Here is a 17497-nt window from a genome sequence, read left to right as displayed (position 1 = left end):
CCTCCTGTGCCCACCACCTTCCTTGTTCTCACCGCCTCCCTCTTCCCACCCCCTTCCTCTGCCCACCCTGTGCCCACCACCCTCCCTATGTTCACCATCTCTCTCTCCTCATCACCTTCTCTCTTCCCACCACCACCCTGTGCTCACCACTGCTCTGTGCCCACAACCTTCCCTGTGCCCACCACCTCCCTGTTCCCACCATCCTTCCTGTGCCTACCACCTTCCCTCTGCCCACCATCCTTCCTCTGTGCACCACCCTCCTCTGTCCACCACCTCCCTGACCACTACTTTGTGCCCATCACCTTCCCTCTGCCCACCATCCTTCCTCTGTGCACCACCCTCCTCTGTCCACCACCTCCCTGACCACTACTTTGTGCCCATCACCTTCTTCTGTTCCCACCACCTCCCTGTTCCCACCACCTCTCTGTGCCCACCACGTTTCCTGTTCCCAGCACCCTCCCTGTTTCCAGCACCTTCTCTGTGCTCACTGTGCTCCCTGTTCCCACTACCTCACTATGCCCACCACCCTCCTCTGCCCACCACCTTCCCTGTTCCCACCACTGTCCCTGTTCCCCACCCTCCCTGCACACACTTCTCTTCCCTCGGGGTGTTAGCCCAGTTTTGTCCTGTCAGCTCCAATGAGAAGTAGTAAATGAACATTTGTTTAGAGGTTTTGGCCAGAAAGCCTCAAGCACCCAGGAAGGCACTTTATCTCTGAACTGCTACCAGCAGTTACCCAGTGCTTTGTGCACTGAGTGGGATTGGTGTTGGCTGGGAGTACCCACCAGCACAGGGTCAATGGAGCTGGTTTGGGGCAGCTTTCCCAGTTGTTGGACTGGTTTGGATATTACAGAAATACTCAGTGTCTTATGGGAAGAGTCCCAGTACAGTGCTTGTAGAATTTAGCCAACAGATTAATTCCTGGCAATCTGTGAGGAAGAGGGGTTATGATCATAAAGAAATACAGCTCTGCACATGACCTGTGCCTTTGCAGTCAGTGCAGCTGTTTGAAAAGGACTTTCTCCGCTGCTGAGTTTTCTGCAGACTTTTATTTATTCTGCTGGGTTCTCATTAGCACATATTTGTATATAAGACTGTAGAAGGTGTGTGCTTTTACAGCTGTAATCCTGGGGTGGTTAAATGCATAGCAAATCAAGATTGCCTGTTGTAGTTTGGAGTCTGCTCTGTGTTTGCAATTGCATATATTTGTATTTGAGGGGAGTTATGCTATTTTTCAATTCTTTATATTCAAGGGCTGCCTCAGAATGCTGTCTGTAAGTGATGTACCCAGAATTAGCTGTTTGTTTACCGAGTGCTTTTCTTTTACAGCAATTTATTACAATTAGTGCTGATGACAAGGATGACTCGGCGAATGGACCAAGATTTATCTTCAGTTTACCACCTGAAATTATTCATAATCCAAATTTTACACTCAGAGACAACAGAGGTTTGTGTGAAGATTCCCATTCTACCAGAATCCAAAGAAATGACAAAGTAGAGCTAATGGCCTATGCAATGTCATGTAACAGCATTGTTGTCAACTTTGTCAGAGTTTTTCTCCAAGATTTAGGGGAGGAAGGCAAAAACATACAGCTGAGATGCAAGGATTGTTAACTCACTTCAATTTTCTTGAATGCAGATTTTTAGTTATGTAATAATACCCAACAGGAAGAATCCACTGCCATTTTATCTCCCAGGAAGAGGATAAAACCACTGCCAAACACTCACTAAATGGAACTGGCAGATCTCCTTGGTTTAGAGAAACCTCAAGTTAGCTGAGACAGCACAAATTGTTAGGCTGCTTGTATTTGTTCACTACTGTGATTGCCATCTTTTGTAAATTATGGATCACAAGAGACATGGGCTAGATTCCCACTGGAATCAAATCACTGCCTGGTGCAGGAAACAAAACGGGGATTTGTGCTGTGGAACGTACCTGGATTGGGTATCTCAGCATCTGGATATCTTGATCCCTTTGCCAATTTACTATTCATGAAACAGAGTAGAGCTTTGCATTCAGAGTGATGGTGAGATGTAAGAAATTTGTAAGCAAAAAACCTCAGGCCTGGGTGAGTGTCAAAAATCAGTTGATCACAACATAATGACATCAGTGACCTTAACTTGCCAGAGGCTGAGGGAGACAGAGGAGGTGGGTAAACAAACAAACAAACAAAGACAGGTTTGGCCATTATACATATTTATTCAATTTATTTCATTATATTCTGATTCAATGCTCATTTTTTATTTCCCTGCACAGGGCAAAAGCTGTTTCAGCTTCTAAAGGATTAGTTTTGATTAGCAAACTTTAATGTTTGAAGGAAACTTGACTGTTTTCTGAAAAGTAAAACTCAGTTGAACTGGTTTAAATAATGAATCCAAGAGTGCCACAAGTACAAAAGGTAACAAAATCCAGATACAGGATTTCAGTAAAATCTGTTCTGTTGAGGCATACTTTATATCTCTGCACATCTGAAGGGAGGGTAATTATCATCAGAGCTTCCAAACAAAATCTCTGTTATTTCTGACTGATCAAAGTAATGCTGTTGCCTAGTGCTTGACACTTGTACATACATAAGCAATTCATAAAGGAGCCAGTGCAGGGCATATATTTATTCTCTTTAAAGTAGTAAAACACAAGTTTTGAAAAATTAATGGGTGTATTTCTAGAGAGGAGTAAATAAGAGTGTATTCTTTGCTTGAGACCCAGAGGCCAAGTTTGTCTATAAAATACATTTTATATACATTCACCACATCAAACTGAAAATAGATCAGATTTTATAATCTAGCAGAGGAAGTGTAGGTCAGAGTGGAGATGCTCGGAGTTGTATTATGGTTCCTGACTCCAGCCAATCCCACTAATCCTTCATTTCCATATGCAGCAAATTCATTACTGACAAAATTAACCCGGATAAAAATGTTTTGTAGTTGAAATTATGATGTCACCTTAATGTAGTGTTTCTACCTGACAATACTGCAAAAGGTTATTTCAAGAAGGGATTATTAAGGGATTGAATCTTCCCATACAATTTTCTTTTTGGGAAATGAATAGTGTGAGGAAATTCATCCATTTGCATCCTTTCTTTCCCTCATTTTGTTCAATCCTCGATGCAATTATGTTGTTAATTTACCTATTTCTGTGGGGTGTTTTTAAGTAAGTTATAGTACAGCAAAGTAAAAAAGTTAAAATTCTGTGTACTTCCATATAAAAAACTTCTTAGGGAGAGTGTGTTACCATTTGCAAGTCAAATAATGTACATGGTCATTCAAAGTCATTTTTTTTCAGTTGTAAGTCTGAGTATTCTATAAGCCATGCCACAGCTTTCAGACAGAATTGCTACTTTCAAAGAAAAATGGCTTTATTAACTGTGGAGAACAGTTAATGAAAACTCCAGTGTTTGGGCCTATTACAGAACTTTGAAGTGAATACAGCCCCATAATTATCATTTAATAGAGTTTCTTTTTAGCAACTCCTGAAAGTAATCACATATTGCAGTAATCCAAAACAGCATAATCATGTTCTACATCCTATTAATAGCCCACTGTGTTACCAAGTCCTCAGCTGAGCCCATCTCCCATAGAAAACATGAGATAATGGCTTAGCCCACGCTGGGATAAAACACGGAATTACTTTTGCACTGTTTCCTTATATTACAGATCATAAACAAACAGCACTGTCTGCCCAGGCTCTGCTCAACTCTGCTCCCACTGAAGTCAGGCCTTCAAAAGAGCAGCACAGGCCCGTGGCACTGCACAGCAGAGAGGCAGATTTTGAGTAAATGGATTTCCTGCATTTAATCCTGCTGGGTCCTGTGCTGAGATGCCCTTTCCTTGGACTCTCTCAGCCTGGAGTTGCTGGAAGGGCTGCAATCCCAAATTCACAAAATAGTGCTTTACAGAGCCTGAAATGAAACTTGTGAGCCCCTGAAAATCAGTGACTAAAGTCCGCTTTTTAAACTCAAACATGTGCGTCACACTTTTTCAACAAGAACATTTTGAAACACATGAACAATAAAGTCCTAGGATTTTGCCATGGATTATCCACAGCAATTGCCACTCCTGGTAAGGATTTTAGACAGCAGAACCCCTGAAACTGTTTAGTTTTCTGGCTGAATCTGCATTCCCACCTGATATAGGTGATAAAGTTCACACTGCAGTCAGCTCCGGTAATCTAGAATCCTCCTTACACAATCTATGTGTTAACAAGCCCCCAAAAACTAAGCTACATTTGCCTATGCACACAGGAAAAATTGGAAATCATCGGTAAGATCACCAGAGAAAAAGACAAAACTCAAAGATCAGGGAGATCAGCAAAAGGATCACCAAGAAATAATGCAATTTTAACTTCTAATTGTGAAGATTTCATGGAGAGAACAGGGAATCTTCACTTGCAACACCTTTGGATGTTGGATATCCAAGGCAATAATAGCTGGAAAAACGTGAAATTTTGGGAATGGCTGTTTTGAGATGACTGTTCTTTTCCTTCTTGTGTTAACCCCCATTCTATTCATTAGGACTGACAGTCAAGTAGTTCCTATATGTGTTAAGTAATAGTTTTAAGCTGGTATTGACATTTAACTTCTGTTGGCTTAAAAAATGCCATTTTACCAGGATTATAGTTCTACTCCTGGGCCTTGAAAATAATAAAAAAGCAAGGATGAGAATATTAGCTAGGATTATATGTTATCTTTTATCTAGGTAAAAGAGAGGTTTTTTTCTCTTATGGATATTATGTTTCTTCTAAATGTGAGAAGTGAACATAAACAGTAAAAGGAAAAGTTTAAAAAATGACCTTTTAGGCTTGATGTATTGTAGTCCTTTTTAAACTTTAGCCAGGCCTGTTGATTGGATTTTTCTTTTTAAAAATTTATATTAAACTAAAAATCGGTTCCCATTAAAACAGATAAATCAGCCATTGGATCAAAATCAGCTTTGTTTAGTGTAGGTGACTGCAGTGGACCAGGCCAGTCTGTATAATAGCTGAATAATTTGCTGTCCTTTTCTTATTTCTAATTAGGAATACTATTGCAGCTGACAAAAGGCAAGAAAAATGAAATATATGATTAAAAAATGCATAGCTGAAGACTAAATATACTAATATATGGTATTGCCATTCCTTCCACTGTGCCTTTGCAGCCTCAAGGCAGCTGTAGCTCAGCCCCCTGTTAATGTTCATATTTTTTGCCACAAGAATAATCTGCCCTATTGTGATTTTTCATTTAATGGAACAGATCTTGGTTCTCCTATTGAGGAAATGAATTATTAAGCACATTTTAGAGGACTCTGTGGAACAGTTTTATCCTGGATCAATATATTAGTTCAAGTTAGTTGATAGGTTAATAGATATTAGATGTTGTATTTCTATTTGTACCAAATTGTTACGAGCCCATTAATTTAAAGTCCTAAAATAAGGCGCCTGTCATGCAGACATTGAGATCACCAAGGTGCTGTGAAAAATTGTGCCTCAAAGTTTAGATGGAGCATGTAAACGTTCAGGAGATTAGAGGGACTCTGAGAGAAACAAAGGGCACCTCCAAGAGCCACAAGTAATAATCAGATCTTTATCAGAGTCTCTGTCCTTACACTGTGTAAAGAAGAAGTTAACAAGCTGCTTTCTACCTAATTGATTTTTTTTTTTTTTGGTGAGACTTCAGCACCAAAAAGGAACAGTTGTGTCATGACCAGGTGACCACTCAGGGCATCAGGGGTGTGGCCTGCCAGGACAGGGGTAGATATGGGGGATGGATTCATTTGGTGGGTAACAGATCCTACCTAAAATATTCATCCTTTCTGTTGTGAACTCCAGAAGTTACTGGGAGAGTCATAAGAGGTGCAAACATCCTCCCATCGATTGACCAAATCTGGGGGCAGTTTCAGACCTTGTGTTACATCAGGGGCACTGCCCACAAGGGTGGTTAGGGCAAGGCAAGAACACTTCTCTTTGGGTATAATTTATTCACAGATTTCCATGGAAATCGTGAGGATTAGATCATTAGGAGAGGTTTTATGGTTTGCATTATTAAATTCTGGAATTTATGCTGTCTCTTCAACGGGAAAACAATTAATCTGCAGTACCCTGAGGCAGCAGTAAAATGGGTACCTTTGGAAGTGAACAGCCCTCCCTCAGTAGATAAAAGAATTATTCTTTTTTTCCCCCTTTCCATTATACAGTGAAAAATAAAGAATGTGGCAAGCCAGGAAAGGTTGTGTGGAATAAATCTTCAATATAAACTGGCTTTTGAAGGTCTGAAATCCACAGATATGATTGCTTCACTTTATTTACTTTGGGATGTTTACAGCTGTTATAAACTTTGGTTCAGGCTGAGCTGAGAGAGGAGGAGCACAACAAGAGAACCCTATTGGTGTTCCTGTGGGAGTGGGAAGCACGGGCTGCCTCAGCTCAGGGTGTCACCTCACACAGTCCCCTTTCCAAGGCTTTAGCCACAGGAGGTGTGCAGAACTATCCAAAATGCCCTGTGCTGAGATGGCAGCTTGTTTTCTGCCCCATGCACCAGGAGAACCATGGCAGGGCACCTCTCATGAGGACAATGGGAAGAGTTACAGAAATACTGCCAGGAGTGGATACCCATGGATCCCTGTGGGTCCCTTCCAACTCAGGGTATTTTTGGTTCTGTGGTTTAACTCCTCCTCACACCCATGTAATTCATAATGTTCCCAGACATACTCTACATGTATGATCAAGCTCTTTGAGTTCTGGCTTTGGAAGCTTGGGTGAAAACCAGATTCTGATAAAACACTGTTACCTTCACCGTTTCTTAACAAAACAGTGAGGCTCAAATTTGCTCATACACAGCAAATATTGGCTTTTATTTTGGTGGGAGTCTCATTATCACAGCCCATTTTGGGACAGATCTCTGTCTACCATGCTTTTAGATGTGACTCCAAGAAGAACACACAAGGGAGATATGGGTTTCATCCCTCCACTGAAATATTTAATTCTGGAGAGAAAAAAACCAGCTCAGGCAGCAATAAGAAGGTCCAGCCATTTGGGTAGCTGAAAAAATATTGTGAATTTCTCAGAAAGTTACAGGTACTAAAAGGTGCTATCAGACAGAGATTATCTGTGTTCCTTGTGTTAATTAAAGAATTAAAACTGAGTGTGGTGCTGTATGAATTAAATAAAATGCTGTAATTTCTCTTGGGTCATTAGGAAGGCAACACTTTATACTGGTTTATTGTAGAATTAATGCTGAAGCCCCTGAAAATTGAGAGCCATTGCAGCGAGATAATTCCTTTTTCAACATTGCCTACGAGGACGACTTTGTGGGCTAACGATTCTCTCTCTTCTTCAACCAGATAACACAGCGAGTGTGCTGGTCAGACGGGAAGGCTTTAGCCGCCAGAAGCAGGATTTGTACCTTCTCCCCATCGTGATCAGTGACGGCGGCGTGCCCCCGCTGAGCAGCACCAACACGCTGACCATCCGCGTGTGCGGCTGCGACAGCGGCGGCTCCCTGCTCTCCTGCAATGCCGAGGCCTACATCCTCAACGCGGGGCTCAGCACCGGCGCCCTCATCGCCATCCTGGCCTGCATCGTCATTTTGTTAGGTAAAAAAAAAGTTCTTTCCCTACTGCTCGTCTGTACTTGTGTTAAAAAAGTAATCCTGCCCTCAGCTCCGTGATGGAGAAACGAATCTTCAGTTTTTGGCTTTTATTTTTATAGGGGGTGCTGACAGGCCTGGATGTGAGAGGCTTTGGGGTGATGTGATTGTGGCCTTGCAGTGCCTGAAAGGAGCCCACAGGAAAGATGGAGAGAGACAATTGACAAGGGTCTGGAGACAGGACACAGGGGAATGGGTTCAAACTGCCAGAGGGCAGGGTTAGATGGGATATTTAGAAGTAATTTCTCCCTGGGAGGGTGGGCAGGCCCTGGCACAGGGTGCCCAGAGCAGCTGGGGCTGCCCCTGGATCCCTGGCAGTGCCCAAGGCCAGGCTGGACATTGGGGCTTGGAGCAGCCTGGGACAGTGGAAGGTGTCCCTGCCCATGGCAGGGGTGGGATGGGATGAGCATTATGGTCTCTTCCATCCTAAACCATTCTGGACTTCTGTGATATCTTCAATAGCAAACACCAGTGAATTTGTGTAGATGTGCTTGGAGAATGTCCTCTTGTGGCCTAGTGCCAGTTAATCAGGGACACTGCTTAAAGGAGGTCACGACATACAGTTCTAAGTTTTGTGATCTTCCCTGGATGACAAGTTCCTTATTGAGGTCAGCCAGGATTAATGGCCCCTGCCAGTTATTTCCCTCAAACCAATCTTCTGTTGAAGACAGATGAGTGGCTTGGAAAACCTGCTTTTAAGAAAGTGTTGCAGAGTGTTTCCTGATGATTTGAAAAAAAAAAAAAATTATACAATATTTTCTAATTTTCCTGCAGTAATTTATAGAGTTTCTTTTCTTATATACTTTATTTTACAGAAATTTGAGTTGAGAACACAAAAACAAATACGCGTTTGGAGGTGTTGCTTAAAAAAATCCATTTTAATGGAAATGACACTTGGAACTCGAGTTAAGCTTTGGGCATACAGGAGAGGATAAAGATTCGTCTTTGTTTTGTTGCAGATATTCATGTGCTTGGCCTGCTCAAAGGCAGTGTCACAGTGTTCATGTGGCACTGGGGGCCCCACAGACACTTCCCTTGAATTAGTGTTGCAGTAATGAGCAATTAGTAAGAGCAGTGGCATGCAGCCCAGACAGAGAACCTCAGATCAGTGTGTTCAGTTCTGTGTACAAACATCGCCGCTTTTACCTTACAAGGAGCCCTAAAAATGCAGAAGTTTGCAGCAATCCAGCACGAAAGCTGAGGGCTCAGCGATGCCGCAGTTATTAGCAAAGGAGCTGCTGTTTGACAGCGCACCTAACTCGTGCTTTTGTTTTCCCCAGTCATTGTTGTGCTGTTTGTAACCCTGAAGAGGCAGAAGAAAGAGCCCCTGATCGTTTTTGAAGAAGAGGATGTCCGGGAGAACATCATCACGTACGATGACGAGGGCGGAGGCGAGGAGGACACGGAGGCTTTCGACATCGCCACCCTGCAGAACCCCGACGGCATCAACGGCTTCATCCCCCGCAAGGACATCAAGCCCGAGTACCAGTACCTGCCCAGGCCGGGGCTGCGGCCCGCGCCCAACAGCGTGGACGTTGATGATTTCATCAACACCAGGATACAGGAGGCCGACAATGACCCCACTGCCCCTCCCTATGACTCCATCCAGATCTATGGCTACGAGGGCAGAGGCTCAGTGGCTGGCTCCCTCAGCTCCTTGGAGTCAGCGACAACAGATTCTGACTTGGACTACGACTATCTACAAAATTGGGGACCTCGATTTAAGAAACTTGCAGACTTGTATGGCTCCAAAGACACTTTCGATGATGATTCTTAACAATAAAGTTTAAGATTTGGCCTTAAGAACTGTGTCCGAAGTTCTGAAGAATCCAGAGGAAATGTAAGCAGGTATTTTTTTAAAAATCAAGAAAAATCTCATTTAAACATTTAAGTTTGACAGAGAGGATCCCTTTGATAAAAAAGGACATGAAAGTGGTAAATACTGTGAAGTACCTTTTCCTACAAAAGGCAAATCTGGAAGTTGGCTGCCAGCTTCGCTAAAGGAAAAAAACCCACTTAAGAAATGCGAAATATTTAAATGAAGGAAAATGCTAAAAGCGAACCTACAAATAGGGGAAATCTTTTGTGTGTTACGAACATCTAAATCTTTTATGTCAAAGAAGCTTCCACAAATTAGAAAAGATAACAGTTCTGAGCTGTAATTTCGCCTTAAACTATGGACACTCTATATGGTAGTGCATTTTTAAACTTGAAATATATAATATTCAGCCAGCTTAAACCCATATGATGTATGTACAGTACAATGTACAATTATTATGTCTCTTGAGCATCAAACTTGTTACTGCTGATTCTTGTAAATCTTTTTGCTTATACTTTCATCTTGAACTAATACGTGCCAGATATAAAAACTCTGTCTTGTTGCAGTGGGAGGCGCCCTATTTCTATGTCATTTTTAATGTATCTATTTGTACAATTTTAAAATTCTTATTTTAGTATACATACAAATATCAGTATTCTGACATGTAAGAAATGTTACAGCATCACACTTATATTTTATGAACATTGTACTGTTGCTTTAATATGTGCTTCAATATAAGAAGCAGACTTTGAAATAAACTGATTCTTTTTTAATTCTTGTTCTGGTTATTAAGCATATAAGGAAAAACATAGTGTTTCTAATGTCCCATTTATAGTTCTGACTAATTTACTACAATTGTGACCTTTTAATAGCCTTATTTATTATGTGTTTGTAGTTGGTTTGTTGCCTTGTTAAGTGATTATTTAAAAATCAAGTACATTTTACAAATGTTTTTTAGATTAAAACAAATGTAACGTCTGGTGAACATTTTGTACCCTCTCTATCTACAGCTTGTGGCTGCTCCCAGAACGCAGTAAGAACCGTCATATAGTCCTACTGTGTTTCCTGGATTAAATTAAGTGTAATACTTTTCAATATTTCCCATGTAATATGCATTTATCTTATATCTTAGAGATTCCCGAGGTTTCAGGAGTGACTTTGTGAGTGGGGAGTACTCTGTACTTACACTTTACTCCAGGCTTGTGAGCTTCCGTACCTGTGCTGAGCTTCTGCGGGTTCTAGAGACTGAAATCTGACCCAGTTTAGCTGTGACTTCCCTAAGGACTGTTCTACCTGACAATTACCTTACCTGAGTAGTAATTAAGATTCCGGCACTTAATTCCTATTTTTAAAATTTGTTTGTTTGTTTGTTTGTTTTTTATTTTTTAATTTCCAGTAGAATAGCATCGTCTGCGGATAGGGAGACATTTTAATTTGTGATGACAGAAATACAGAGTGCTTTCAGGGTTGCTCCTTGTAATGTATGTTTTTAATCCAAAAAGGGATCTATAACTTTTTTTTTATATTAGTTCAGAAGGGGCAAGGGATTGGAATATGTTCTGCACATCAACATTTTCTGCATCTGTGTACAGCTGTACCTTTGCTGAATTTAATATAAGTTGGCTGTGTAGAGTCAGAGATCAGCAGCTGCAATAGAGGAAGCGGCAATAAATAAATAGAAATTACCTACCTTTTTCCTACATTCCTTTTACAGGCCCTGTCCTTCATTTGCAGTCAGGTACCAAACTGCTTGATCTGAGAGGAAATCTGATTTGTTGGTGTGTTGCTTTTCTGAAGACCCCCCATATATGTAGTTAGATTAAAATTGAACTCCTTAAAATGATGACTGATGTGTCAGCTCTATATCCATAACATATTCACTTGTCCCATTATATCCCTATGTTTTATAAGGCAGAGTTTGCTAAATCAGCAGATTTGCTCTACAATGTTTATTGTAATATTTCACTTTATTATAGCTGTATGCATTCTATATAATTCTATAGTTTATTATTAACTTGGTTCAAATTTCTTTGGTTGTTGATTTTTCTCTGTTTATAATCCAAAGAATATTTTGCTAGATTTGCACATTTCTCCATTATAAATTTAAATAAACATTGAAAAAAAAAAAAAGAAAAGTAATGAGTATCACTTTACAAATTAACAAATTGAAATAAAGTAAAAAAGAAGTAATTTGTAGGACTCCATCCTCATTGATGCTATCTGGGTTTATTTCACTTTTGAGCAAGTTTTAGAATTAATAACGGCATTTTCTACATTTTTATGTTTAATTTTTAAGAAGGACATTGTCAAGTACATTTTTTAATAGTTTCAAGTGCTTTGAGTTTTAGTCTCTATTGTTTGTAGCACTCTCGTAGATGTTTGGAAATAAATTTTCTTTCCCTGCTGGTTTTGTCCTTTTTCATTTGATTATTTTTCCCCTTCCCAGTGGATGTGCAATTATCGCAGCGCTTTATTAAGTCAGGCTTGCTAATCTCAGCCAAGGCTGCCTCTGAAATGCTGGGAATTATCCTCACTCCGGACCATCAGCAGCACCTTGGATGAGCAGCGCGTTCTGGCACCACAACAGGACATTGTTTTGCGTTGAACTTCGCCCTCGTGGGAGCCTCAGGTTTTTAATCTGAGTTTGGTAAAACCCAGCCCAGCACGGTGGCTCCAAGTTAGTCCCGGCACACCCAAGAAGGCCGTGGGCTGTAGGTTGCTGCAGCATTCCCAATGATCCCAGCGACCTGGGAAGGGATTCACCAGCACGAGTTGCTTTAGCATAGTGGCTCTGCCTTCCCCAGGGACCGAGCCTGACATCCATGGAAGACAACTGAAAGGTTAATTACAGCTTCAGCGGGTTTGGAGAGAACCCCCATTCCAAGGAGGATCACCACGCCTGAGCCAGGTAAGGCAAGGGGCGGTGGCAAGTGCAGGTGGTGCTTTGGCGGGTTTGTCATCATTTGAGGGGATACAACAACCCCTCCAAACACCATCACTAACACACAACCTGACTTTGCCAGAGGGACTTTCTTGTGAGCTGAGCGAGTTCTGCGCTCCAGTTGGCAGAACTGCTCAGCTCCTGGTCTAGCTGGGTGTCACCAAGCTAGGTGCCTCTCCCTCCTGTGTCTCTGCAGTGCCTTGGAACACCATTCCTCATCCTGGCAAGAAGCAATTAGGGGTGCAAGTGCAGGGCTGGTTGCTAGGGGAGCTCTCCAAACTTGCACTGATAGGGAAGGGGAGGGTCTGTTTGGGAATTCTCAGATCGCCTCTGCTGTGTTCGTGCTGCAATGCCAAGCAGTCCTTGTTAACGTGTCAAGGGGTACAAGCTTGCAAGCTCACCACCAGCATTTCTGTGATCTCAGGCGAGATCCTGCCCCAGAGACTGCCACAACTCAGATGAGAAAAGCTTTTTAAGGAGCTTGCAGGTTTTGTTGGCTCCATGTTGTTGACTGACTTGGAAAATAAAATGCTGGTTTTCCATGTTGCTGCTGATAAGCTCAGAGAGAAAGTGGAGAGTGGGAATTTAAATAAGGCTCACAAAGAGGCAAGCTTAGGGACCCAAAAGCCTGGAATGCTTGTATGTCTTTCCCATCCAGCTGCATTTTCAGAATTACACGTGTAATGAAAGGGTCAGTAAGCAAAAATCCAGGTAGGCCTTGTGCAGGTTTTCCCTTCAGACACTGATATAAATACTGAACTACTATAACCAAACCCAATTAATTGGCGGCAGAATCACATTTTGTATTAAGGGGGAAAAAAAAAGGAAAAAGATGAGAGAGAGAAAAGAAAAAGGAATGCCTTGGGAAAGGGACTGAGTGAGTTTGTTAGGGAGTGAGCTGCAGGTCTCTGGAGCTCTTCTATTGTTTTCACTCTTTTAGGCTGAGACTGGGGATCAACCAGCTTGACCTAGTTCCATTCCCTGTGTGCTAGTGCACAAGTTTTCCATTATTTAATATCACTGATCTCTGCGTTTGATAAGAAAGGCTCTTTCAAACCTGACTGAGCTGGACTGGCTACAATTACCCAAGTCCTAAGAACAATTTTAGCCCAATCCAATTCATGGATTCACAGCCATTTGAAAAACTTGTTTCTTGTCTTTCTGCGTGAAATCTTGGGCCTTGCTGCTCACCAGCTCTAGACCTCTGTTCCTCCCTCCCTTATTGAACTGCAAATCCCACGTCCACAGTGGGTGTCCTGCCCTGTCCCAGCAGAGGAGGGGCAGAAGCAGCAGCAGCTCTGCCACGGGAGCTTCATGTGTGTGCCCACACAGGGGACTTTGCTGATGGCCCACACCTCCTTCTCCTGGATGTCTGCATCAGGGACAGCTCCTGATCCGTGGGGGTGGTCTGCAGACCATCTGGAGCATTTCCTGTTTCTCCGTGGAAAGAAAACCCCCAACACAAGCAGGGAGAGACTTGCTTGGACTGTGAGTGACTCTCAGAACTCCTTCCAGGTCAGGGAAGGGTCTTTCTCAAGTCTTTCAGACCTTCAACTGGAGCCAGTTTGTATTTTATAAATAAATATTATCCAGGGCAGGGAATTGAGCCTGAGATTTTTCAAAGTCCTTGTGAGTTCTCTAACTGCCAAACTCAAAACGTGATATCTCTTTTCTTTTCTTTTCTTTTCTTTTCTTTTCTTTTCTTTTCTTTTCTTTTCTTTTCTTTTCTTTTCTTTTCTTTTCTTTTCTTTTCTTTTCTTTTCTTTTCTTTTCTTTTCTTTTCTTTTCTTTTCTTTTCTTTTCTTTTCTTTTTTCTTTTCTTTTCTTTTTTCTTTTTTCTTCTCTTCTCTTCTCTTCTCTTCTCTTCTCTTCTCTTCTCTTCTCTTCTCTTCTCTTCTCTTCTCTTCTCTTCTCTTCTCTTCTCTTCTCTTCTCTTCTCTTCTCTTCTCTTCTCTTCTCTTCTCTTCTCTTCTCTTCTCTTCTCTTCTCTTCTCTTCTCTTCTCTTCTCTTCTCTTCTCTTCTCTTTTTTCTTTTCTTTTCTCATCAAGAACAGCAACAGCTGAAACAGCAACCAGGCTTGTGGGTAAAGCATTCCATGGCTGGGGGCAATCTGCTTTGGAGTGGCAAATTTATAGCTGGTCGTGTGGGGAATCAATCATTGTCTTCTACCCCACACTGCCAGGAGGTAGAATAGCCACATCTCTTGTTTTCTGCATTTCCTTTTCCTTTAGTGTTTGTAAGATCAGGACCAATACCTGATTACTCAGCTATTTAAGCTAGGAGAAGACTTTGAGTCCTCTTTACTAGGGTTGTTTGGCAGACTCTTGTTTACAAGAGTGCTCATTTAAAATAAAACAAGATAGAAGCTTAGAAGTTTTTAGCAGCTTTAAAACTAGAAAGAGAAAAAAACCCAAAAAATTTACCCTGTAGTTTTTTTAAGAATTCAATGTTAATTGAATTTTAGGGCATGCCTTGCATTTTTGGTGGTTAGTGAAAGAGCCTTAGACTTTGTGACTGCTTTGGACTGAGGTTAATGATTGCTTTCCCTTTTTTTTCTACTTACTTCCAAACAAGGGAAAAACATGTTTATTTCGACTGAACAAATCCATATGCTGTTGTCCAGACCTAGCTGCAAGTGAAGGCTTTGTTTTGTTGTTGTTGTTGTCTTCTTTTCCAACCTAAATCATTCCACGAGTCTGTGACTCACTGCGTTGGCTGCCAAGGCAAATTCCCCGCAGCTCTATCTCCAGCAGGACTTGCAGACACACCACTTCTCTGTCTTGCTGAATATGAAGCTCTTCTGGATTTTCTGTGTGATATGTGAGGGCTTTTGGCGCTGAGGGTGGATTTTTTAGTTATTTGTGATACATGGAGGACTTAAGGGTCTGAGGTTGGGTTTTGGTTGTTCTTTGTGATATATGAGGGCTTTTGGGGCTGAGGGTGGGTTCCTCAGTTGTTCTTCATGATGTGTGGGGGCCTTTTGGGGCTGAGGGTGAGGGTTTTTGGTTGTTCTTTGCGATGTGTGGGGGGGCTTTAGGGGCTGAATATGAGGTTTTGGTTGATTACAAAAAAATACATGGAGGACTTGATGGTCTGAGGTTGGGTTTTTGGTTGTCCTTTGTGATGTATGGGGGAGCTTTAAGGGCTGATGGTGGGGGTTTTGGTTGATCTTTCTGATATATGGAGGGTTTAGGGGCTGAGGTTGGGTTTTTGGTTGTTCTTTGTGGTTTGTGGGTGCCTTAGGGGGCTGGGAGGTAGATTTTTCTGCTGGCGTTTTGGAGCTATGATGTTTTCACTCCCACAATTACAAAACTGGCTTTCATGCTGTGCTCAGTGCCCTGTCTCTGGGTGGTAAGGAGCAATTTTTCATGGAGTTATAAACTCCCTCCCGCTTGGCAGGGCATCTCTAGAAAGCCCCATTGTTCTCCTGCTGCCAACACTGCCCTTCCTTCCAGGAGTCCATTCTCCCTGCTGCAGCCCCAGCTCATATTTTCCTTCTTCTTATTAGCACACTGGAGAAAGTCATCATTAATCAAATGCAAGCACATTTAGCAAAGTTCAATGTGTATGAAAAATTTATGTCAACCTTTAGGCTCTATGACAGTCCCAAGGCTTCACTTAATAAGTTCCATAATGACTTACTGTTAATGGCCAATCCACATTATCTCTTTGAGGTCTGCTGGGCCTTTCAGGAGCATTTTCCATTATTGATTCTGGAGCTGCTGTACGTTGCCGAGACATAGAAACAAAACTGTTTACATTCTTCACTTTCTAAAATGGAAAGTTGGATGCCTTAAAGTATAAAACCTCAGAGAACATGACTTTCTTTCCTGTTATGAGGCTCTAGCACAGAATGAATGAAAGAGTAGCTATTTGTGGGGGCTGGCAGAAGCTCTGGGAAGTGACTGGAAATTTGATAAATCTTGTCCATTGATTTAGCAGAAATCTGTGCTTCAAAAGCTGTCCTCATGCAGCCATCCATCAGCCTTGCTAAGAGTCTTAGAGGAGCTCAGGTACAGAATGGCTCACTGCCCCAAGTTCTGCAGTTTTGTTCACTAATGAATCATAGTTAATCTCAGACATTTAATTTCTATCAGAATTTAAGCTGGGTAAAAAGGATTCTGACATCCAAGAAGAATTCTGACATCCCCCGTTTCTGGGGCTTTATACAATGCTCCAGCAAACGCTTTTCACTAAACACAGTCTCTCAGGATTATTCAGTTCCCATAATTGTATCATTTTGTGAAGCCTGGATCCTGTGTACACTCTTTTGCACAGTGTTTACTCCTGTGAGTAACTGGTAGCACTCAGAACAGTCAGTGTAATGAGGTAACACTGCTGGAATCCAAGTGCTCCCACACTCCTGGAGGCTGCAGTGTCACACTGTGTTTAAACATCATTAAATGAAGGAATATGGACACTGTGTGCCCACCCAGGCTATTCTGGAGTGCCTGATGTCACAAACCACTCCTCTCATGAGAAAAATCTCTCCAAAAACACCTAAGTCCCCCACTAAAAACTTCTAGAAAGGCAGATTTTTGGTCGTGGCCACCCAAAGAGAACTGACTGTTTCACTCACTCAAGTAAAAATACGCAACTGGAGTAAGGGTAAAAAAAAAAGAAAAATAAATAAAGACATAGGAGCTGCTTTACAATATTTTGAAAAATAAAGAAGAAAACAGCAACAATTCATTGTATTGACAGACACTGTAAATCCCCAGCAAGGTCAGCCACTACTGTCCAGCCACTGTATCAAAGTATCACGGAATGACTGGGGCTGGAAGGGGCCTTAAGGATCCTCCAGTTCCCAGCCCCTGCCGTGGCCAGGGACACATTTCCCCAGGCCAGGCTGCTCAGAGCCCCTGCCAGCCTGGCCTTGGACACTCCCACCACACAATCAAAACAGAAGCTGTTTTTCTTTCTTGCTGCCCTGCCCTCCCCTTTCCTATCCCGCCTCCAAGTAAGAGCGGCAAGGCCAGCACCGTCCTACAGAGCACAGCGCCATCCTACAGGACACAGAACCATCCTACAGGACACAGAGGCATCCTACAGAGCACAGAGCCATCCTACAGAGCACACAACCATCCTACAGGACACAGAGGCATCCTACAGAGCAC

The 17497-nt window shown here is 42.1% G+C and overlaps 1 protein-coding gene across 1 annotated transcript in view; it reads left to right on the top strand.

Annotated features, from left to right (window-relative positions):
• Positions 1-11845, top strand: part of CDH11 (cadherin 11) — an 82120-nt gene extending 70275 nt beyond the window's left edge. The window contains exons 12-14 of the mRNA XM_069026484.1: positions 1330-1447; positions 7315-7566; positions 8900-11845. Coding sequence (XP_068882585.1) covers positions 1330-1447; positions 7315-7566; positions 8900-9396 — 867 coding nt within the window. The 3' untranslated portion in view covers positions 9397-11845. The remainder of the gene's footprint in view (positions 1-1329; positions 1448-7314; positions 7567-8899) is intronic.
• The last annotated feature ends 5652 nt before the right edge of the window (positions 11846-17497 follow it).

Source organism: Aphelocoma coerulescens, chromosome 11 (assembly GCF_041296385.1).
Source record: "Aphelocoma coerulescens isolate FSJ_1873_10779 chromosome 11, UR_Acoe_1.0, whole genome shotgun sequence".
Lineage (NCBI taxonomy): Eukaryota > Metazoa > Chordata > Aves > Passeriformes > Corvidae > Aphelocoma > Aphelocoma coerulescens.
Note: the sequence above shows the minus strand (reverse complement) of the source record. Positions and strands in the feature narration are given on the sequence as shown.